Source organism: Vulpes lagopus, chromosome 1 (genome assembly GCF_018345385.1).
Source record: "Vulpes lagopus strain Blue_001 chromosome 1, ASM1834538v1, whole genome shotgun sequence".
Taxonomy (NCBI): Eukaryota; Metazoa; Chordata; class Mammalia; order Carnivora; family Canidae; genus Vulpes; species Vulpes lagopus.
The window spans coordinates 10,188,046-10,211,376 of NC_054824.1; the positions used below are offsets into that span (position 1 = coordinate 10,188,046).

The following is a 23,331-nucleotide window of genomic DNA, read 5'->3' on the forward strand; positions in this document are numbered from 1 at the left end:
ATTTCAACCGTTTGAATCAGGCCCACCTAGATTATCTAGGATAATCTCCTTGACTTAAAGTCAACTGATTATGGTCTTTAATCACATCTGCAGAATACCTTTACAGTAACACCTAGATTAGTATTTGATTGATAAACTGAGGACATGTCAAAAAGACCATCCCAGTGAGCTCATGGAAAAAACCACAAGAAGAATAGAGCAAACAAGTCTGACAGTGCTAACCTGATTTCATCATTTAATGAGGTTACTGAACTGACCAGTATTTGGAATTCATTGAGGGACTCAGAAAAATATGTGATATCCTAGAGATTTTGAAGTGAATAATAGGATAGGCTGGATTTGAAGCTATTGATGTGTTCCCCAGTAGACATACTAAAGGCACTGGGGGATGTTTGCCACTGAAAGCTGCTAAAGTCTGGGTTTAACTGGGCCTGCCACCTTTTTCTTTTCTTTTCTTTTTTTTTTTTTAAGATTTTATTTATTCATGAGAGACACACAGAGAGAGAGAGAGAGAGAGAGAGAGAGAGAGAGGCAGAGACAGGCAGAGGGAGAAGCAGGCTCCATGCACTGAGCCCAATGTGGGACTCGATCCCAGGTCCCCAGGATCAGGCCCTGGGCTGAAGGCAGCGCTAAACCGCTGAGCCACCAGGGCTGCCCCCTGCCACCTTTTTCTAATATTGCTTTATTAGCATTAAGTTTGTGGATAACATAAACTTCACAGTAGTTACTCCTTTGAGTGGTAGTCCTGAGATCCTGAAAGTTCTGGACAGTTACAGTGATTGGCCCAGTGCTGGTAAGATGAAATGGTTATCCACTTCCACGCTTGGGTTTAAGTCAGTTCCATATGACAATATTAGAGAGATCTTCGGTTTTTGGGGTTTGTTTTTTTTTAACGGATTGCTGGCTTATTATAAGTCAATGATATAATTATTATCATTTAAAGAAACAAATACTACGTGTGAGTTGAACTGTTGAAGACATTGAGTAGTTTATAACAGGAGAGACCTAGCAGATGGAGATATAGTGATCATTAAAATTTTTTAAATAATCCCCATTAATCGTGGTTGGATGTATTATGACAATAACCAGAACACTTTCAAGTCAGATGCGAATTTTCATCTCCACTCCAAGACTAACTAACTAGTGAGCCTGGGGTGGGAATGTTTCCTCTCAATATTTCCATGACTACCGATGGGGAGGTAATACAGACTTTCGGAGGAATTGTGAGAAATAATGAAGAGGTATGCAACAGGGCTTAGCAGGGTTCCTGGCATATGACAGGTGCTCAGGAATTCCTCCCTTCTTTTTTCCTTTGTTTCTCAACTTAAAGAGGAATATTTGGAATCCACACACTTTATTTGGGGTAGCATAGTAAAATAGATTGAGGATGTCCTAGAATAAATAGTTATCTTCGGTATCAAAGCTGCTCTAAACACAGATCTTGGTATTGACTTGTTTACTGCAAAACCAGATTCATGCTCAAAAAAGCATCCTTTCCTTGACAAAAGCATAAATAGGTGAGCCTCTAAGCACAAGGCTATGTGGGAAATTTTTACAGGTTGATAATTGAAATTTCAAGGGTTATATGCCAGATAACTTTTTCTTGCTATTTCTATACCTGCTTCATTTTTGTTATATTTTTTGAACGGAGGAAAAATAATTAACATTTAACTTAAATGCTAAATGTGCTAATTAACTATTAGATGAGTTAAACTTGAATAGCCGGTAACCAAAAACGAAATCCAATCCAATGTTATGAAATCTTTCATTTTATATTGCTGAAATTTATACCCCTTTTATAACCTAAAAGCCTTTCTGCTATGATTTTAATCTTTTTTACCTTAAAGGCAGGGAAAATTAACCACATTTTCATGCAGATTAATTCTTCATTTATTAGGGCATCACTGAATTGCTTGTCTGGAAAACTAGTTTCACTTAGGTAGCACTTTTCTAACCTTTCTGTCAACTTTGTCTCCTAAGAAAGCCTTCTGCCCCTTTGCGTTTTGAAATGAGGATCACCAAAAGTACACAAAAGTGGCCGATGGCTATAGATGTAGGAAGAGCAGCAGATAGAGAAAACAAAACTATATAAATAAACTACAGGACGGGGAAAAATAAAAATCTTAGGATCCTGAGAGTTAAGAGAGTTCCCTGTGAGACTGGATTCCTCTGTCATTTACATCTGTTGTGTAGATTTCAACTTGTCTTCTCCAACCTGTTGACCATCTTCCTACTTGCCACTCCGTTGGCCGGATCTCTCTCCATTTACCCTTTGCCTCTCATTGGAGAACGTCCTTTCCGCCATCTACCTTGGCAGTCTTTTTACTTAAGAATAATACGGACACATCTGTACACACTGTGGGCCACAGCCTTTGCCCAGGAACTGCAGTTGAGGCTGGTCGGCTGCTCCTTTCCTGACCTTCCTGCACAGGTGACTCCTCTGACTCACCTCATTCCCCCTGGATAGAGACAGCCCTAGGCGTATCCTTGGGGCCTTAGAAGTCTGTACAATATCCCAGGTGTTTGACACAGCTAAGCAGGTGCCCTCCAAAGAACATCTCGCCCCCTTCTGTGCTGGCTGCCAGAGACATATTCCCAGTTACTATCTTCTTTCTTAGGGGGAGGAGAGATTTTTATTCTAACAGTTACCACACTTCCTCATGCCTTCACCTGACACTTTTCCTTCTACAGTTGGCTGTTCTCCTGCTTTCTCCTGTTCTGATCCTTTTTCTCTCCGTGCAGAAACACAACAACAACAGCAGCACTTTGTGTATTTGTGAGCTGCATGAGATCAGAGACCTTGTCTGTCTTGCTCCCTGGAGTGCCCAGCACCTAGAACAGTGCCTGACAGATGACAAGGACCCCGTCCTTGACCAGACTTTAGTCAAGCTTCCCTAAGCCCTCTTCTCAGTGAGGCCTCAACCTTGGTTCCTTGGCCTCCTACTCCCTCATTGGGCCAGCATAGCTTAATTGTAGCAAGAATCTCACTACATCCATTGAGAGAGAATTCCCCTACCCTCCATATCTGATCACCCTCAAATTCCTCACCCCTCCGGTCCCCTGCTGCCAGCCCCCACTAATTAATATCTGATTACCTTGACCTGCCCTCACCAAGAACATTATTAGGTCAGTTTAACAAGAATCCCCCAACTCCATGTGCCCTCTTTGTGACTACCCTCTCTCCATTCTGCTCATTGGCTATAAATCCCCAGCTGTCTTTTTTTGTATTTGGAGTTAAGCCTGATTTCTCTGTCTTTTGCGATGGTCTTAACACCTATCTCAGTAGTCCTGAATGAAGTCCTCTTTACCATTTTAACAAGTGTGAGGTAATTTTTTTCTGTAACATGGACACACAGAAAGTGGGTTCCAACTTGTCTTAAATGACTTCATTGCCCCTTTATGGCTCCTGGCGCTCAGGCCCTACTGTATAAACCATCCTCCATCAGTAAGTAAGTGTTATATTTTCTTATAGGCACTTTTGAATCTTCACTTTTCTGTCCACTTAAATTTTTTTTTACTTAAATTTTTTATCTTTTATTAAACTCTGAGAATGATGAATAGGCACAGACCGTATTTCTCCGGTCGTGTGTATTGTATGAGCAAAGGACTTTTGCTTCTCTTTTTCTATTCCTTGTTTGTTTAAGATCAAAAGTGAGGAAACCACTTAGGGCACCAGTTTGGCGTGACAATTTAATCATTCTGCAGTAGAAAAGACAGCTGAGTCTTGACTCCTATGATTCTTAACCTGATTCACGCCTGCAGATTAGTTGAAATTAATCCTCCTGAACCTTGGAAGAAAATGATTTGCATCTGGATTTTCTTAGTTATATTTTCTGTACTTTTCTTAACATTTTTTGAATTATAAATATATTTTGTTTCCTAAGTTTATTGTCCTATTTTGAATATGCAGTTACCCTTGAAAAACCCTGATTTGAACTGTGCAGGTCTACTTATACATGGATTTTGGGGTTTCTGATAATAAATACAGTATTGTACTGTAAATGTACTTTCTCTTATGATTTCTTAATATTCATTTTCCTATAACTTTCTTTATTATAAGGATACACTGTATAATACATATACAAAATATATAACACATATAATGTACAAAATGCGAAAAGTATGGTTATATTGTCAGTAAGGCTTCCAGTCAACAGTGGGCTAGCAGTAAAGTTTTGAGGGAGTCAAAAGTTAATATGTGGATTTTTTTACTGTGTAGGGGTGTTGGTGTGCCTAACCCTTGTGCTGTTCAAAGGTCCACTGTATATAAACTTACTTCATGTCAACTAAATTGCAAGTAAATTTTCACATATTTTCCATATTACAGTTAGGTATCAGGCCTTTGATCTCTGCTTTCAAATATGTGGACTTTAAGAGATTTCATGAAAATTTAATTTATACTCTGAAAATATAAATGATGGTTTTTGATATTCTTTTACTATTTAAGTTTTAAATATACATATTGAACTTAAATTTCTAAATCTTTTTATTGAAAAAGTATGAGACTACGACATTAAAATTTAAATTTGGGGGACACCTGGGTGGCTCAGCAGTTGGATGTCGGCCTTGGGCTCAGGACGTGATCCCGGAGTTCCGGGATTGAGTCCCACATCAGGCTCTTTTTTTTTTTTTTTTTAAAGGTTTTATTTATTTATTTATTCATGAGAGACAGACGGAGAGAGAGAGAGAGAGGCAGAGACATAGGCAGAAGGAGAAGCAGGCTCCAAGCAGGGAGCCTGACGTGGGACTCGATCCTGAGACTCCAGGATCACACCCTGGGCCTAAGGCAGGCACCAAACCACTGAGCTACCCCGGGATCCCCCACATCAGGCTCTTCACAGGAAGCCTGCATCTCCTTCTGCCTCTGTCTCTGCCTCTCTCTCTCTCTGTGTCTCTCATGAATAAATAAAGTCTTAAAAAAAAAAAAAAGAATGGAATTAAAAAAAATTAAATTCAGTTGTTTCTGTTGTCTTTACATTGTCAACAAATGCATACAAGTTTCCGGCTAAAATGCAGGATTATGTAAATGTTATATATTTAGTTACGAAGCATACCTGTATCACTGTCCCACTCTGCTGTCATTCCTGCTCTGGAGCGCTCCCCACCTGCTGGGCGGTAGCTGTGAGATCACCAGTGCCCGCTCTCGGGGTGTATCAGCAGTGCTGTGACCCAGCATACATGCCCAGACTCAGCACATCTTTGGAGTTCAGAAATACTCAACTCCCTCTCCCCCCGCCTCTGTTTTCTTTCTTTTGTTTTCTTTCTTTCTTTTGATCCTGTCTTTTTGGATCTTTCATTTTTCTGTGAAAGGTCAGATACTATATTTCTTTTATAGGGTGAATACCAGCAAAAAATATGCTGACCATTTGGCCCTACTCTGAATTAACTTAAACTTATTATTAGAGGTTTTTAAATAGAATCTTTAGGAAGTGATTATTAAGTGAAAAGAATTATCAGTGCCTAAAATACTTGTTAGTAACCTAACACACTTAGGCACCAACGAAGCCATCCTTAAGGCAGGCCTGAAGTGGTCTTTGCTCCTATCACAGCTAGGTAGCTGAGACAATAGTGACTCCATGGTTCATGCCTCATGGGGCTGGGACATTTTTTGGGAGTGGAGTGGAAAGGGGGAGATAAACATTTGAGAAACTTTAAACAAATGAGTTGTCCAAAGTTTAGCAAGCTCAGCTGAGCGCGAAGAGCCAGACCAACAGGCGAGGAGGGCTTCTGTGAGAGGCAGGGAGCTATTCGCAAGTAGTGTGCATTTCAGGGTAGGAATGGAAGAAAAGCAAAAAGAATTGGGACATCAAAAGATAGCATAAAAAATAAGCAAAACATTAATTTTGAAGTAAAATAAGTAATAGTGATAAAATTAGTGTTTTTACTAATTTTAAAATGAGTGATTTTTAAGAGCTTTTTCTAGGAAAATAGCTGTGTGCTGTGACAGATGGAAATTCGATTTTAAAGTTCACTATTAGCAAATCATGCTGTTCAAAAGCCACATTTAGCTTATTTTTGCCATTTGAAGAATGCTGGGATTATTTGGAATAGTAGTAACTATTGACTGTTTAACATTTTCTATGTGCCAGATTCTGAGCTAATAGTGTAGTTAATTTATTTAGTCTTCTCAACAATCTCTGAGGAGCACATGTTGTCATCCCCAGGAACCTGGGGATGGTGAGGACCATTTGCTTTCCTGATGCCATGTAAAGATTCAGACTCAAGTCAGTTGAAACCTCGTAGCCCATGTTCTAACGGTGGCTGTGAGGCAGGGGGATGGAAGGAAGGTTTTGGGCCAAGGAGAACAGCCACCTCCTGCCCCCTCAGTTTTAGAACATGACCACACTCTGCATTTGTTTATTGTTACACAGTTTTTTGTCAAGTGTAAAAGCACTTTTTAGCTCCTGTTGCTAGAGAGCTTACAGAACGTTTTTTATGAAACATAGTTAATTCTGTGTATTTTCAAAGAAAGCAATAAAAGTAATGACTTTGCTCAAGGGAAGGCATAAGATGACTTATTTTAAGCTAATCTTCATTCAGTAAACAAATCATTCCACCACCAAGAATCAGGTCTATAGAAAGTAACTTTAACTTTAATGTGGAAAAGTTTGGGAGTTGAATTTCTCTTGGCTTCAGAGTGAACAATGCCACTTACAGAGAAAAGAATCCCAGAAGAAGTTGGCAAAAAGTGAGGTTGGTTTGGGATTTAAGCCATGTCTCTTTTTTTAAAGTAATTTTTCTGTTTTCCATTTAAATCAATAGTGTTCTGACTTGTGAATAGCAGAACTGGGTGAGCCCCATTGTTCAACTGAAATACTGCTTCTCTGGAATTATTTTGCGCCAGAGCCCTGAGGAGCAAGGGTTTCAGGAGAGCAGAATGATTTCATGAGCTCCATTTTAGTTGTGCTTCCTCATGGGGGCCAGTACTTTGAACCACATTTGTATAAATCCAGCCACATACCTAAATTTGAATGAGTTTATGACTTGTAGTATTTATTAATGACTAAGGTTAATTCTCCAGAATTTGATGGTAGATGACAACTACAAACTGTTGTTTTGGTGTTCGTTGGAGCCTTGATTATTTAAAACAAATGAGCTACATCTTTAGGCTCACCTGATTATACAGAAATACCAAAGGAAATTTCTACTGTGTTTTGCCTTTGGCAGATATTTCAGTGACTTTTTGTGTTGGGGGTGGGGTGGCCAGGGTCATAACAAATATCACTACAATGGATGCAAGACCTTTTCAGGCAGAAACCGTAAGATGGTTACTTTGAGAAATAAAGGTTGCACATCAGGAAATGTTTTATTGTCAGAGGAACATTTAAGGAATCTGACATTTTCCTGCACCAAGACTCTATGTCCACAAATGTCATAGTCCAGAAAATTGTGATTCATGATTCTTAGTATAAACAAATGTACCTTTCTGATTGTCTGCAATTTTTGCATTGTCTGCTAATTTTTTACTTATTCTTCTAAGGAATAGTTTTTAGGGGTTTTTTTTTCCCCCTTTTAAAGTATTGCTTTATGTAAAATAAAGTGAAGTTACCTTTGAGTGGTCGGTCACTTGCTTTTGAGATTAGCAGTTTGTCACTGAAAAAAAAAATTTTTGAACTTGAATGCACAGCTTAACCTTTTTAAAAATAATTCTAAGGATTTCTATTTGAGGGAGTTTAGCAGATTTTATATTCTGAGTAACCTCCCAATTGAAACAACTGGAATGCTGTAAAAAGTTTATAAAGTATTTTTCTAATATATTGCTAAGTTGGCACATGCAAAAAAAGACAAACCATAGAGACCAAAAACAAAATGAAAGCAGGAATCTTGTATTGTTCTGGAATGTTTCTGCTGGGCTTTGAGGGTTGAGTTTCCACCTGATGGCCACCTAGAGCAAGGGGTACAGAGGATAAAGCCTCTGGTTCTCCATGTTGAAAAGTCTAATAAGGGATACCCTCAGTGTAATGGTGATTAAGAAATAATCCTGGGAGTGGGGGCATGAGGAGGAGGGAGAGGAAAAAGACCTGCCTGCCTTTACCTTTGCACTAGGGAAGGAGAGGGAGAGGAAGGGTGTGAATTTTCCTAAAACATGACATGGGTACAGGTATCTGGATTGTCCCTCTGAGGTCCAAAAATCCTTATGTCAAGAATTTCATTTAAAGGGTTCCCAGATTGGTTGCCTCCCAACAAGCAAATGGAGGCCAAATACAGAACTTCTCTGGAACTTCTGGAATAGTGCCACTTTAACTCAGGCCTCCAAGAATTGCCATAGATAATGTTTCAAGGGAAATCATTTCACAGTCAAAAATTTCAAAAAAACCACAAATCAGACAAAGAAATTCACCAGCATGAGAAATAGAGCAATAGAAGAAGCAGAGTGGACTTAATCACAATCCTGACATAAATTAAGTACATTGAATATACTTTTAAAAATAAGCAACGTGATGCTGCCTTTACAAGAAAATAAACAAGAAGCTTGGAAGTATAAGCAGGAAACAACATATTATAAAGAATGACCAGATTGGAGGAAGACTAAGTAGAATTTTTACAAATAAGGAATATGGCTATTAACATTAAAAAACTGAGTTATTAGGCTGAAGAAATTAGAAACAGCTGAAGAGAGAATTAATGAATTAGAATATGGATGTAAAGAAATTAACTTAGAATGTAGCCCAAGAAGTGGAAAGCATGAATGATTAAGAGACATGGAAAAGAGACAATCTTTTCAGAAATGATAAACAACGTAATTGGGACCAGTCATTTTGCAGAGGACAACTGGCCCATGATGTTACCATGAAAAGCACACAGCTGTCTAAATATCAAAGCAGACTTTAAAGTAAAAAGCATTGCTAAAGATAAAACCTCATCACCATTTAAAGCTTCAGTTTTACTTAAATATAATAATTCTAATTTTGTATATATTGAACAGCATGATTTCAAAATACAGAGAACAAAATCGAACAGCAATACAAGTAAAAATCTACAGTCACATAAGAAACATTTTAACCAACCTTTTCTGTGACCAATAGAAAAAAATGGCTTCCCAAATCAGTAAATACATGGATTTGAACAACGTGATTAACAGATGACTTAAGAGACATATTTAGCATGTCACACCCGAAAGATGCAAAATATGCAGGAACATACAGGAACATTTAAAAATCATTAAAGGAAAAATAATTAGGTCATACAGTTTTTCTCAGCAAATTTTAGAAGATTAAAATTATTCAGAGTGTGTTCTTTGAGCATAATAGGATTCAACCAAAAGTCACTAACAATAACCAGAGGATGATTAGTCTCACAAACGTAATGTCATGTGAGAGAAGTCAGACAAAAGAATACATGTTGTCAAAAAAAAAAAAAATACATGTTGTCTGGCTTCACTGTAGATGAAGTTCAAGAATAAGGCAAAATTAGACTCAAGTGTTTATGGATGCATATTAAAACAGGAAAAGAACAGGGAAAATGAAGTAATTAATGTAAAAATCAGGATGATGATTACCTTGAGGAGGGGAAGGGGATTGTTCAGAATATCATGGTGCAAAAAATTCTCTTGTGAAAAATGTATTGGGTATCCATCCTTATTTGTGTATTCTTTCAAGTGAACTTTAGAATGCTGTTAACAAATTCCCTAAAACTCCCATTTGAATTTTGATTGGAATTATGTTCGATTTATAGATTTCCTCTGGGATTATTTAAACCTTTAAAATATTGAGTCTCCCCATCTAGAGATATGGTGGCGTGTTTACAGTTATTCAGGGTTTTTTGTTGTTTTTAGGATCCCTTAGGAATGTTTTAGAGCTTTCTTTAAGGTCACACCACTAAATAGTGGATCTGGGGTTTTAATTCAGTTATGTCTCACAAAAAGAAAAACCTTTCCACCATGGAAGTATGTTTTTCTTGATAAATTTAATTCAGCAACAAAAAATTGTATAAAGATATTATGCTATGGAGATGAATGAGATAATGTAAAATCACCTTGAAAGATCCAAAGAATATAAATGAACTATCCAAGTTAACGTAGCAATTTCACTGAAAAATTTAAGGTAGGAGACTAATTAAAGAATAGCTGAGATCTGGCTTGGCCTTCTAGTATTCAGAAATCATCAAGCTCATTTGTTTATGAAACTTTTGAAATGTACTCTGAACATTTATGTTGGACACGTTCTGAAATAGATGGCCTAATGGGGTTTGTTCTTTTGGGTTTTTTTTTTCTTTTTTTTTTTTTTTTTGTATTTTGTATTTTTATGAGTGACATTTAGTGTGAAGTCAACCCTGGGGGTGTGTGCGTGTGTGTGTGCACGCACATGTGCGCATGCACATTTGAAATCATCCCAGGTAGGAGCCACTGCCATAGACCAGGAGGGGAATGATGAAGACGTGGAATGGTGTGGTGGCAGTCGAGGTAGAAGGAAGTGCTCAGATAAAACACACACTCCGGTAGAAGAGAACCTACCAGATTACATGGGGCCAGGGGCTGAGAGGAGAGGTCCTTCCTTCTTCATTGCCAGGGTTTTCAGGAAAAAAGTGAAAGTTTCTTCACATTTTTAAAAACCTTAAAATTCAGCTGTACTTGTCCTTGCTCTTTCTCAAGCCTTAGACCCTCCAAATACTGTGTCTCCTTTGTGTTCCATGGAAAGAAAAGACCTGCCCTTCCTTCCCTGCACATAAAGAAACCACAGCATTTTCAACACAGGAGAGGTGACAGGAATGCTTGGTCTCTCACCAGGAATCCTGAAGTGGGTAAAACTGATCGACAACTTTGAAGGAGAATATGACTATGTGACCAACGAGGGGACGGTGTTCACGTTCAAGACAAATCGCCATTCGCCCAACTATCGCCTGATCAACATCGACTTCACGGACCCTGAGGAGTCTAAGTGGAAGGTGCTTGTTCCTGAGCATGAGAAAGATGTCTTAGGTGAGATCACATGCTACTTGAACACTGTGCGCTTCTGTTTTTGGTGAGAAGGTCAACAAATTGGTCCAACTCTCCTCTGGTGACCGGTTACAAGGTAAAGAACCTTCAGCCTTTGGTCATGGAGAGGAAGGGTCTAACTAGCGCAGCCACGTATTTACTGGATGACATCTGTGTGGTTAGTACGATGTCGTGCAGGGGCCTTCATAAAAACTCTAGAGTATGAATCCAGACTTTCAAAGGTAGTTTATTGTGTTTCTCTTGTTTTTTTGTGTGTTTTTGTTTTGTTTTGTTTCGTTTTTTACCATCAGTTGACTCACTGTGTAGTTACTGTTTAATAATCCATCACTGACATTTAATTTTTTTTTAACTGTTTAGATTAGAATCCTTAGCTTTTAGCTTTTTGAATACCCTTTGGCTGTTGGTAGTATACCTGTTGTGGATCTCAGAGTGGACTTATGGTCCTCTCACTAGAAGAGAGGAGACTGTTGTCAGATGCTGTTGAAACTCACTGCGGTTGCTGCTGTGTGCACTGAGCCCCATTAGCCACTTGAGAACCTCCCTCCAGCAGTTGTTTCACAGAGTGCTCTGAAGTTCCCTCCTATTCATTTTCTCTGTGATGTTCCAAAAACGATAATGCTGCTTTATAAATTATTCATTGCCTGAAAGCTGATTTGATTAGAATAAGACTCACTAATTTTGCTACAGTTATTTTTTACACGAAAGGAGAGCCCAGTACCTTCAAGCCAGTGAAGAGTTTACGTGTTGGAGGTGAACTTCTGCTGGTGCGTTGAATAGGGTAAAATCTGGGGCCCTCCCAAATTGTGAAGGTATAAGATACAAAATTAGGAAAACAATTCCTTTTGAGATCTGCAGAGGGGCACCGTTTAAGATAAAGCAGTTCTTAATGTGTTTTTCAGTGAATGAAGGCACAAGTTTTGAGCCAGACAGGTCCAGGTTCATTTTCTGGAAGGGTAAGGGACTCTTTCTCACCTGGCTCAAGGCAGTATGCCCCGTGCTTGGCACGTTAAGCCTGGCCTTGCATAGGGGCAGAAGGTAGACGACTGACTGCCTCAGGGATGGCTTCCTGCTGCTGGGCCCTTGCTTCTGCAGTTCCCTTGACCCTGGAAGAAGCGCTCCTCTGGGTGTTTGCTTGCGATTCTCCTCAGCCCTTGGGCATCTGGCTGCACTCTACCACTTTCTTCTGTACTGATGTCTCTATATCCTTCTAGGCAGTTCTGTTGGAACTGCCCCAAGACGACCCCACACCTCCTCTTTCCTGCAAAACCCACACCTGGAATTCTGAGGCAGTAGTGCAACCCAGATCCTCCCCCTGGCTTCTAGATTAGGTTCAGTCATAGTCTCTTTAGCTTCTCAGGTTTGGCTCTCTCATTAGCTGCGGTCCTCCCTAGGGGGAGAGGGACCTGGAGCATGGCAGGGGCTCTCTTCAAGCAAATTCCCCCACCTGTTTCCTCAAAATCTTCCATTTACTTCCTGACCCCCAGTTCTATTTGGATGAGGGATCCATGAGTCAACGAACAGGGTTTTGGCCATTTCCTTTAACATCTTCATGTGAGAAATCTGGTTTGTAGTGACTTCAATAGCCTGATGGCTTCTGTCCAGACTGAGAAAGAATGTCTCTCCGGGGTGGTAAGAGCCAGCATATAGTGAGTGCTTCCTAAGTGCCACATGAATTGGTGACTTCATATTTGGTGGGTCCACATGAGCCTCTGGTGACATAAGTCTTCATGGAGGTGCCCTGGGAGCTTTTCAGGACAAGTCAGGTTGCACCCAGTAATGATCCCCACTTAGGGAGCTATCAGAGATAGAAATATTTCCCCAGGCATGTGAGTTTTCCACCTTTTGAAGTCTCAAAGACGTGGTTTTTACTTGTGTCTTAAGGTGACATTCTCTTTCACTCGTAGATCGAGTGAGATGGAAATCAATGCTTGGAGATTTTTGGGAGGTGATATATTTTTATAATCTTCCTTCTCTAAGGTTATAAGTCCTTTGGACTAGAAAGAGGAAACCTTCAGTATTCACCAGAACTCATCAATTCAAAGAGAAGCACTGTTGAATTTGCTCTTATATCATCAGCACAGAATGCCCTATGGAGAATAAAAAGTAGAGATGAGTCATAAAGTACAGCCATAAAGTCAGAGCTTTTATTAATGACAGTCTACAAATCACCTTGTCTTTTTCGTATTCACTCTGTCTTGTTTTTAATTCTGACATGCCCATCGTTAACACAGAGTGATTATTCCTTGACAGAAATAATTTACTTCTCTTCTCTCCCCCATCCCGTACTTTCTTTAAAACTCTAAGGCCATCTCTCCCCACCCCCACCCCCGCCCCTCCTCGCAGCTGGTCCTTCAATATTCCTTTTCTCTCTCTCCATTTTCAGTCCTGGCTCTCGTTCCTTGAGTTGCCTGTCCTCCCACCACCTCATCCCCCAGAGAGCTGTCCTGTCTCAGACACCACCCTGGGCACCTGTCACCTCACACCCCTGTACTCAGGATGCACTTCAGCGCTTGCTTAAGGGCTCTTTTGTGTTTGGGCTCCCCAATGAGCCTCTCGCTTACCTCTGCTCCCATGTTACTACCTGTGTTTTTAAGTGCTTGTGTCTTAAGGGCAGAAGTGACATCATCTTCCTGCTGGTTTCTCCAGCACCTGACAGGGTATCTGGCACATACCCGGGGTGTAATATATTTTTGTCAAATCAACAGTCCTGATAGACATGGATCATGACTTGGTTTTTGTTGTTTTCCTTCTACCTCCTATACTATGATACTGGACACAGAGTAAGTAGGCAGGATTATCTGTATCACAAAATATTTCTAGAATATTTTGTTTCCTCCGGACAGGACAGTAAGGATCATTTACTGAAGGAATATGCTGGAACTAGATGAACGATTACATCTGGTTATAAAATCATTTTGCAGGTCTCATTGCTGCATGGCACAATGGATGACAGTTCAAGAGCTATTTTCCAATGAAATAAGTACGCTTTTCACTACCTTGAAAGGTACATTAGCTTTTGTCTATCCTTACCTTTTCAGAATGGGTTGCTTGCGTCAGGTCTAATTTTTTGGTGTTATGCTACCTTCATGACGTGAGGAACATTCTGCAGCTTCACGACCTGGCCACCGGTGCTCTCCTCAAGACCTTCCCACTGGAGGTCGGCAGCATTGTGGGGTACAGCGGTCAGAAGAAGGACACCGAAATCTTCTATCAGTTTACTTCCTTTTTATCTCCAGGTGAGCATCTTTTCACCAGGGTTACCCAGCTTAAAAATCAGACCAGTGTTTGGGTTTCTTTGGGGAAATGGAAATGTAGTGCTGTGTTATTGAAAATCCCATATGCTGTATTATAGCCAGAATTACATAATGAGAATAAAACAGTAAAACAGATGCTTAGAACACGGGGAAATGTGGTGCCTAAAACGGCACACTCATTCATCTGATATCCTGAGTCTCTGGGGACAGGACCAACTGGTGTTCTAGGTTGATTTAAAAAATTAGTATGAGCACATACAACCTGAGATTCAGCCTTTGGTCTATATGGATCAGGACACACACAGTGCAGAGTAGCTAAAAGCATAAAATAAAAATCTGTAGTACTATCTGACATTAAAAAACCCATTTTCTAAAACAGGCTGACAGTATTTCGTGCTGTCGTTAAACTGAATTAAGATATAATTCTAAAAGTATAGTCTTACATCATATGGAAAAAACTTGTTACTCGGTTCAAGGGAAAAGAAAAAAAAAAAAAAAACATGCTTATACATTGTGATACCATGTTCTGTGGTATGGATTAGTTTTCCCCAAAGTAAACATAGTTCTCATTTTAACTTTTTTCCAGTTGGTCATGCTCATTTGCTGTTTTGGTTTTTCCTGCTTCTCCACTTGGCTGTGCGGCTTTCGCTGTAGCCAAAGCCACACACACACACACACACACACTCTGATTTGTCCCAGGAGCCTGGCTCAGTTGGCAGCTTGCAGTTGACCGAGCAGACCCTATCTTAAAAGCAATCTGGCTGAAAACATTTCTGTACTTTCCTTGTTTTTCAAGGTCCTTCATAACCCTTTTGGTCCCATCCGGCTTCGTGGCAATGGTTCCGTCCCTGGCAAAGTGAACAGACATAGGGGAGAGAACTAGGCAGATGCCAAAGTGGCTCTTACGTCATATTCAGGACATAACTTTTCAGTTCCTTTGTGTAAATACCAAGGAGTGCAAACATTTGTAAGACTTGTCTTAGTTTCCATTTATGTTTTTTTTTCTTTTAATAATATTAAAACCCACCCTGTACAAGTGGGTCTACATGGGGTTCGGCCAGATGACAGTGACGCCTTGTCTGTGTGTGTGTGTGTGTGTGTGTGTGTGTGTGTGTGTGTGTAACCTTATCACTCTGGCAGCTTGCTGTCAGGGTTACTGAAACCAAAAGAGTGATGTTCTTCTATAAGTAGGTCTGATGGTATTCCCGGAACACCTAGCAAGCTTTACTTTCCCATGTGCCTTCCAGAGGATCCAGGGGGGCTAAGAAAAGTGTCCACAACCGTGTAGAAGTCCTGCTCAGTGCCAGGAGTCAGAAACTGACAGGTCAGGGATCCCATGCCAGGGTATCCTATGCCCCCCCCCATCTTCTGCCCTGGGGCACACTGGAGGCCAGTGGACAGGAACCAAGAAAAACCCATTTCTTCCAGATTACCATTCCCAACCCACTACTGCAGGCTTCACCATTTATTTCCCCAGCTTACACTGGTTCCAGAAATTTTCCTTGGAAAATCTCATAGCTTAAACAGTTTAAACGGATAAACGGCAGTGAGGAAAAGAGGGTAGGGGTGACTTACCCCTTTTTGGTAAAAGCCAGAGTCCCTGAAGGCCTGTAAACCTTCAATGACTCCACGTGGGCATTCGTTTCAGGAGTAAGCTCATGAGCACCGGGGAAGAAAGGGCTCACTGTCCTCGTGTAAAGGGATGGGTTCCGAGCCAGGCAATGAAACACACTATCTGTGACTATTATGGCTGTGAAGTTTGAGAAGTTGAAAAGCTCTATACCGCCGGGCAGTTTCTGAACAAGCTTTAATTTGTTGTCGTAATGCCTTTGTCTTTTCTTACTCGTTTTGCTTCCATCTTTCTCTTTTCTCCCTTTAATGCACGAGAGGATATCTTAAACCAGAGAAATGGGGCTTCTAGACTCAGGCCTTCTGGCCCAAAGTAAAAACAGCCATCATCAGCTCATTAAACTGGATTTCTCAAATCAAGAATTGCCAGTGCGTGTGTGTGTGTATCCATCCACGCACAGACGTTCCAGAGGCTGTCTTCCCCTGGTCTCTGAAGATTGCCTGTCTACAACTGCAGTCAACAGCAGAGATAGTAAATTATAAGTAAAGCCTCGGAGCAAAAAATAATTCCAGCTCCAGCTGTTCGAGGCATGTGGTGGTTGCATCTGCCCCGTGGGCACCAGCTGACTTTGTTTCCCACGGAGGCCCACGGTGAAGACCAGGTGTCTTGAGCCCAAGCTATTTAGAACTTTTGTACCTTGAATCAAACTTGGGAGAAAACGAGCAGCCAGGGCAATTTGGAACATGATGCACTTATTCCTTGCGGCCAAAACAGCTTAGTGGTTGAGCTGATTAATTCTGTATCCCATGGAACCTCAGAAGGTTGTCCAAGGTTAGCTCCAGGCAGACTTACATGTTGTAATAATCCATGTAGCAAGCCCCAGGTGCATCTCTCTGGGAAACAGGAATGAGCAAAGAAGCCTTTGCTAGGCTATTTGGGAAAGCCAAATAAAAAATAAAAAAGAATTTAAGTCTTAATTTTGTAGAGCAGTTTGAGGTTCACAGCAAAACCGAGGGGAAGGTACCAGAGATTTCCCATGTACCCCTGTCCCCCCATCACAGCCTTCCCCATTATCAGTATCCTCCGCCCTCCAGAGTGGGACAGTTGTTACAAGTGATGAATCTACATTCACACATCGTAATCACCCAGAGTCCCTGTTTACATTATGGTTGACCATTGCTGTCGAACATTCTGTGGGCTTGGACAAATGCATAATGACATGTATCCATCATTATAATATCCTATGGAATATTTTCACTGCCCTGAAAAATCCTCTTTGCTCCCCTAAATTCACCCCTCCCTGCTCCAACCCCTGGCAACCACTGATCCTTTTACTGCTTCCAGTTTTGTCTTTTCAGATTGGCTTCTTTCACTTGGTGCTAAGCATTTAAGTTTCCTCCATATCTTTTCATTGGCTCGATAGCTGATTTCTTTTATCCCTGAATAATATCCCATTGTCTGGATGTACCATGGTTTATTTACACATTCATCTCCTGAAGGACATCTTGGAAGCTTCCCAGTTTTAGCAATTACAAATAAAGCTGCTATAAACATCCGTGTGCAGATTTTTGTGTGGACATAACTTTTCAACTCCTTTGTGTAAATACCAAGGAGCGCAAACATTTTTAAGACTTTTAGTTTCCGTTTATGTTTTTTTTTTTTTTTAATAACATTAAAACCCACCCTATACAGGTGGGTTTAGATGGGTTATCTTTTAGAAGGTTCTTTTGCTTTCTCTGTACATATCCAGTTTTTCAGAGCCTCTGACTCTTCTTTCACAGTTTCAATCCCAGAGTTTCCCCTTCCTCTTAACTCAGACTCCCATTTCTTTTACCTCTTCACATTTATTTTGGATTATTGGGAATATACGAGCTGACCATCCCTGTCTCCTTCCTATTACTAGAACGGCTTTGTTAAACCACTGTGTCCATCAGGATACACATCTCCTTAAGTCCAGACACCTCCTCTGGCCTTAGGGGACTTCCATAGCCCAATTCTCTCTTTCACCTCCAAACGTGGAAATTTATTTCCTAGAGATCACCTAACCAGTCCTCTCCAGTTTTATGATTCTAAGAGGTCTTCTCTAAACCCCACCTCCCCCTTGGACTTACCAAGCCAAGTCAGATAGGACACAAATATCATTAGGTAATAGGAATTCACATTATATGAATGTGCATTGGGCTAACCTAGGCTAACCCAGATGGATCTGTAAAAAGAAAGTACTGCTCAAACGTTCTGGTCTAACCCAGCCTCCCCGACGGTGACTCTTCTGCACGGGACAGGAGGATAGGAGTCAGGTTCTCGGCACTGTTTCCCTGAATGGTAGCCAGTCTCTGTTGCATACTTATTTCATTCTGCTCTTAGAGAATGTGATGCCTTAGTTTTTCCAGATAAACAGGCACTTAGAGTACATTTCCTATTCATTCTTCCACAAAGGAATTTGTATTCCAGTACTTTGGGGTTTGTGTAAGGTCACTGACCCTGCACCTGTGAGAGGTAGCAGTCCTGGCTGTCGGGTCCTTTGTCATTCGCTGTGGTCCAGGCTGCTACCAGGGTTTGTCAGGGGCTCAAACCCCACAGGCTTGGTCTGCAGTCTTTTTTGTTAGTTGTTTGGTTGTTTGGTTTGTTTGTTTTTAAGGATTCAGATTTTTGTGTGTATTTTGAGGAAGGGGGGTCAAGTATATACAGATCAAGAAGCTTTTCAAAAATTAACATATATCTGAAAATAGCCTCGCCCTCAAGATTACATTCATCTAGGCAAGGACAGTATTCGGTATATCCAGTACATTAGAATGTGTGCCCAAAGAAAGTATGCCCAGAGTGTAGTTTGGAAGTACTTCATGTGTTTTGATGTATTTCAACAGACAGCATGACTTAAACTAGGAAAGCCAGTACTTTGGTCACGTTACTTATCTTCTCTTTGTCCATATTCATCATACTTCCTATTATAATACCTTAAAATAGTTTGTCTATAAGCATGAGACTTACAATGACATTCATAGGATCAGCAGTTATGCTAGTAATGAATGTAAACGTGTTACTCTTGGCCTTTGGGGGTGCAGGGTGTTTCTCATCTCTTAATGAAGTACAGGCACAGAGCAGAGGATTTGAGAAGAAAGCAGGCCACCCTTGTAATACGTGATCAATCATTTTGAACGCGCCCTGTGGAAGTACTGTTTAGTTTCTAGTTTTCCAGCAAGTATTGGGATCACTAAATCGATTTTTCATGTATTTGACAGTGTATGTTTAAAGTATTGTGTGGGAGGGCTGTTTCCACACCAGCCACTCTGGATGACTAATTCTGTTTCATAAACCACCTCAGTGTCGTTTTCAAATAGTAACCACTCATTTTACTTGTTTCTTTGATTTAGTTCTTAAGTGGTAGGACGTAATAGCATTAAACTCAGGAAATGGAATTTTAATTAGTGATTAAATAAGCTGGCATTCTTGGTGTGTATTCACTAATTTGTGTTGTGCACAGTTAAAGGGATAAACAAAATTTTAAAAGCAACTCTCAAATGGTATCTGATCATCTTGGGCCCCTAATTGCTGTCCACATGTGTGTCCACGGGCAGGTGAGTGTCCGGCATCTGGAGCCCCACAGTTCCCATCAAGAGACCCTGCTCGGCTGTTGATTTTGGGTAGATCATTTGAGTTTTCCATCGTACTCACCTCGCAGGTGAAATGACCCTACGTGAAATCTCCCATCTTCCTTGACCTGCACTCCTAAGTGGCAGAGGGAAGACTTGTTAAGTTCACTGTGACGTCTTTCACCTCTTCTCATGCTCAACACGATGTTATGGAATCTTCTAAAATGTCCACACAGATTATGGTTGCAAGAAGGAAGGCCACATGTGGTGGCAATGATGAAAGGTGAACGCTTACATAGCACCCCACGCACCAGACTGTTCTAAGCACTTACACGGCAGCAGAGAATACCTAGGTCCTTCTCTTGCTCTTCATAGCATCCAGTTGTGCCAGGTGATCCTTGCCACCTGGTATCCAGTGAGTTTGTGGACTAAACCAGGACTTCTGCTTCCTTCTAGGTATCATTTATCACTGTGACCTCACCAAAGAGGAACTGGAGCCAAGAGTCTTCCGAGAGGTTACCGTGAAAGGCATCGATGCTTCCGATTACCAGACAGTCCAGGTATGGAGCATTTGTGAGAGTTGGAAAATCTGACTTCTGGGCCAGGCTATTGCCACCTGGTTTGTTAGGAGCCGTGGAGGGAATCCACAGGAATATTGGTGACAGGTGTTTTGGCGTTCTCGCTCTCCCTGGGCACGGAGCCAGGGATGGTCCTTGCCCTCCTAGAGCTCGCAGGCTCTGCTTCCAGAGCTGCCCCTGTCAACAGGAAGCCGGAGTCCCCTGTGGGGGGATCTTACTGCAGAAGAGTGGGTTATGGGCTCTCTCAGTCTCATGACATTCCAAGTAACAACACACATTTGCTCTATACAGAGTCTCGACTCAAGTGCTGCGAGTCCGTCTTTTCCGTCTGATGTTCATGTGTACTTCTGTCTGGCACAGATAAGACCCTCCGTACAATGTTAGAATGGGTGACTTAACTGCTTAATTGTCATGGCACCACAAGCTCAGTCTCTGGCCACCCATCCTTTCAGGTTAAGAGTCCATTTTTGTTTTTCCAGAAAATTTTTGTTTTGCCTCTCCAAAGGCATTAAGTCTCCCAGGAATGGAATCATTTATTGATTGAGGACATAGATTGTCTCTGTTCCTTTGCAATGAGAGGTCACCGGTGAGGTAGCAGGTGTTTATCAGGGCTCTCCCAGTTGGAGGGCTGGACCACACGGACCACACACAGATGAGGAATCAGATCACTGTGAAAGAAGTTCAGAGCAAAGAACTGGATGTTCCCAAGAATGTTTCTGTGAACCCAGGACATTAGTTTGGCTTGTTGAGTTACCCTTCACCTGTCTAGAAGTGGTCTAGACGATGGGCTAGATCTAGATCATAAATAAAGCGTTGTTTCCAGACCCCACAGTGGGCTGGGTCTGGCCCGGGGTTGCAGCTTGTCACCCCTTGTTCTAGATCAGGAATTGGCAAACTGGCATCTGGTTTTGTGGGAGAACAGACACGCGCCATCTCTTTACATACTGTCTGTGGCCGTCTTAGTGCGTTAACAGGGTGGGTGCAGCAGGGCCTATATGGCCCGTAAAGTCTAAAATACTAAGTATTTGTCTCTCTAAGAAAAAGTTTACTGATCCCTGGTCTATGTTAAAAAGTACTTATAAAATCCAAGCATTCTCAGTAGGTGCACAGGGCCTTCATCGCGAAGCTCTGTCAGGCCTGAAATGCGCATGCACTCTTAGGGGGGTATTGAGTGAGTCACTCAACCTTTTTACTACAAGGTTTTTCTTTAGCTGTAAAATAGAGAAGATGGTATATATTTTACAAGATTCCTATAGGATTGTATGACATGATGTATATTAAGTGTCTGGCACATAGAATATAATCTACTTTTTCAATCAATATTAGAAATAAATATAACAGACTATTAGTCTCCTGTATCTCTTTTGGCTTCCTGCTACTTTTCATTTTCAAGGTGAGCTATTGCTTGGAGAGAGATCCCGTGGGAGCCAGTAGCCTGTGTGGCGCTTACATGGTTCACTAACTCACCCTAGTCCTGTGTTAGCCTTTAAAAATCATTTTCAGGCTGTCGTTCTTTGCTGTTATCCCTTTTCTCCATGTATAGAAAATTTGTTCCTATCAAATGTAACATGTCACCTTCCCAAGGCATGTCTAGTCTTTGCCTCAGCAACCCTGGGGCCAGGATGAGCACATACACGCCACCGCCTCCCCCGTCAGTAGTGCCAGGGATGCCCAAGCAGCACCCACTGACTCTTCCTCTTCGCCCCTCAAAGATGCAGCCTTGGCCCTAGAATTGAGTGGTCACCCAAGAGAGACCCCCTGTCATCCCATCTCTACTGTGTAACCCCTCATCTTGCTTGCTTGCTTGCTTATTTATTTATTTATATAACATTTTATTTATTTATTTGAGAGAGACTGAGAGCACAAGCCAGGGAGAGAGGCAGAGGGAGAAGCAGACCCCCCCACTGAGCAGAGAGCCTGATGCAGGGCTCGATCCCAGGACCCTGGGATCATGACCTGAGCCAAAGCAGTTGCTTAACTGACTGAGCCACCCAGGTGCCCTCTCCTCAGCTCTATTTAAAAAAACACATTATTGGGACATCTGGGTGGCTCAGCAGTTGAGTGTCTGCCTTTGGCTCAGGGCGTGATCCCGCGGTCCCAGGGTGGAGTCCATCAGGCTCCCTGCGAGGAGCCTGCTTCTCCCTCTGCCTGTGTCTCAGCCTCTCTCTCTGTGTCTCTCATGAATAAATAAAAATCTTTTAAAAAGAGTAAAAAAAAAAATTTAAAAAGCACATTATTGTCCTTTCCTTTCCAGCTTCCCACAAATATTTAGTGCCCAGGCCTGCAGTTATCTTTGGAGTTTGGATGAGGGAGAGGCATCTATAATAATGCCAGGGAGGTGACTTCATACAGGGAAAGAACTCTTCTCACAGTGAGGATGGTTAGAGTTGTTTCTCTTCTTGCCCATCCGGTAACAGTAATATTCTTTATGGATGACACACACAAAAACTAGTTACCACCTAATGTGTATTGTTTTCATTTATAAATGAAAAACTAAAATGTTGCAGCTGAGCAAGTGCTTGGTGGGATAGAAATCTCTCAGCCATGTACTAACTGGGGAAGAGAGGAGCATGGGTGATGCCAGTTGCCTGTATCATTGGACAACTGAACTCCTCTACTTCACAAAGAAAACTCTCCTGATGTTGAGCTGCCAAAAGAACAACCCTTTGTTTCTACCACCACAGTAGGTAAGGAAAAAAAAAAGGAGAAAGATGGCAAATATTTAAAAGGATAGTAACTGAGCAGAACACGTTGCGTCGCAGATCTCAGTGCACTTCTCATTTCCGTATTTCAGAATGTGGCAGGGAATATGTGTGTGGACAGAGTATACATATAATGCTAATAGGGGATTTTATTTTTTTATTTTTTTGAAGATTTTATTTATTCATGAGAGACACAGAGAGAGAGGCAGAGACACAGGCAGAGGGAGAAGCAGGCTCCATGCAGGAGCCCGATGCAGGACTCGATTCCAGGGCCCTGGGATCACACCTTGAGCCAAAGGCAGATGCTCAACCGCTGAGCCACCCAGGTGTCCCTCCAGTAGGAGATTTTATATCTATTAATTATACACATCAGACATATTGCACGAAGTTATCAAAATAGAATTCTTTCATCATTTATGGGTGCCCTTGAAATGCTCTTTGATGTCACAATACCATAGACTTGTATCACTTAAAAAATCCATTGTGCAGTGGTTCAGATTCAAGTGTTTCAGCAGAGCTTTGACATGAAATGTAAGCGTGACAGATGTCCTCACGTTTTGATTAGGCCCTCGGTGGGTTGCCAGCAATGACCTACCATTGTAAAAGCAAGCCCTGGAGAGGCATTTGTGCGTGAATGGAAAACATCTGATGGTGGATTTGGGGGAGGTGGGGGGAAGGGTATTTTTATCTTCAGTTTCTTT

At 41.4% G+C, this 23,331-nt stretch overlaps 1 protein-coding gene across 1 annotated transcript in view; it reads left to right on the forward strand.

The window, feature by feature from the left end:
* Positions 1-23,331, forward strand: part of LOC121496374 (prolyl endopeptidase) — a 117,554-nt gene that overhangs the window by 50,500 nt on the left and 43,723 nt on the right. The window contains exons 8-10 of the mRNA XM_041764756.1: positions 10,727-10,918; positions 13,975-14,172; positions 19,807-19,910. Coding sequence (XP_041620690.1) covers positions 10,727-10,918; positions 13,975-14,172; positions 19,807-19,910 — 494 coding nt within the window. The remainder of the gene's footprint in view (positions 1-10,726; positions 10,919-13,974; positions 14,173-19,806; positions 19,911-23,331) is intronic.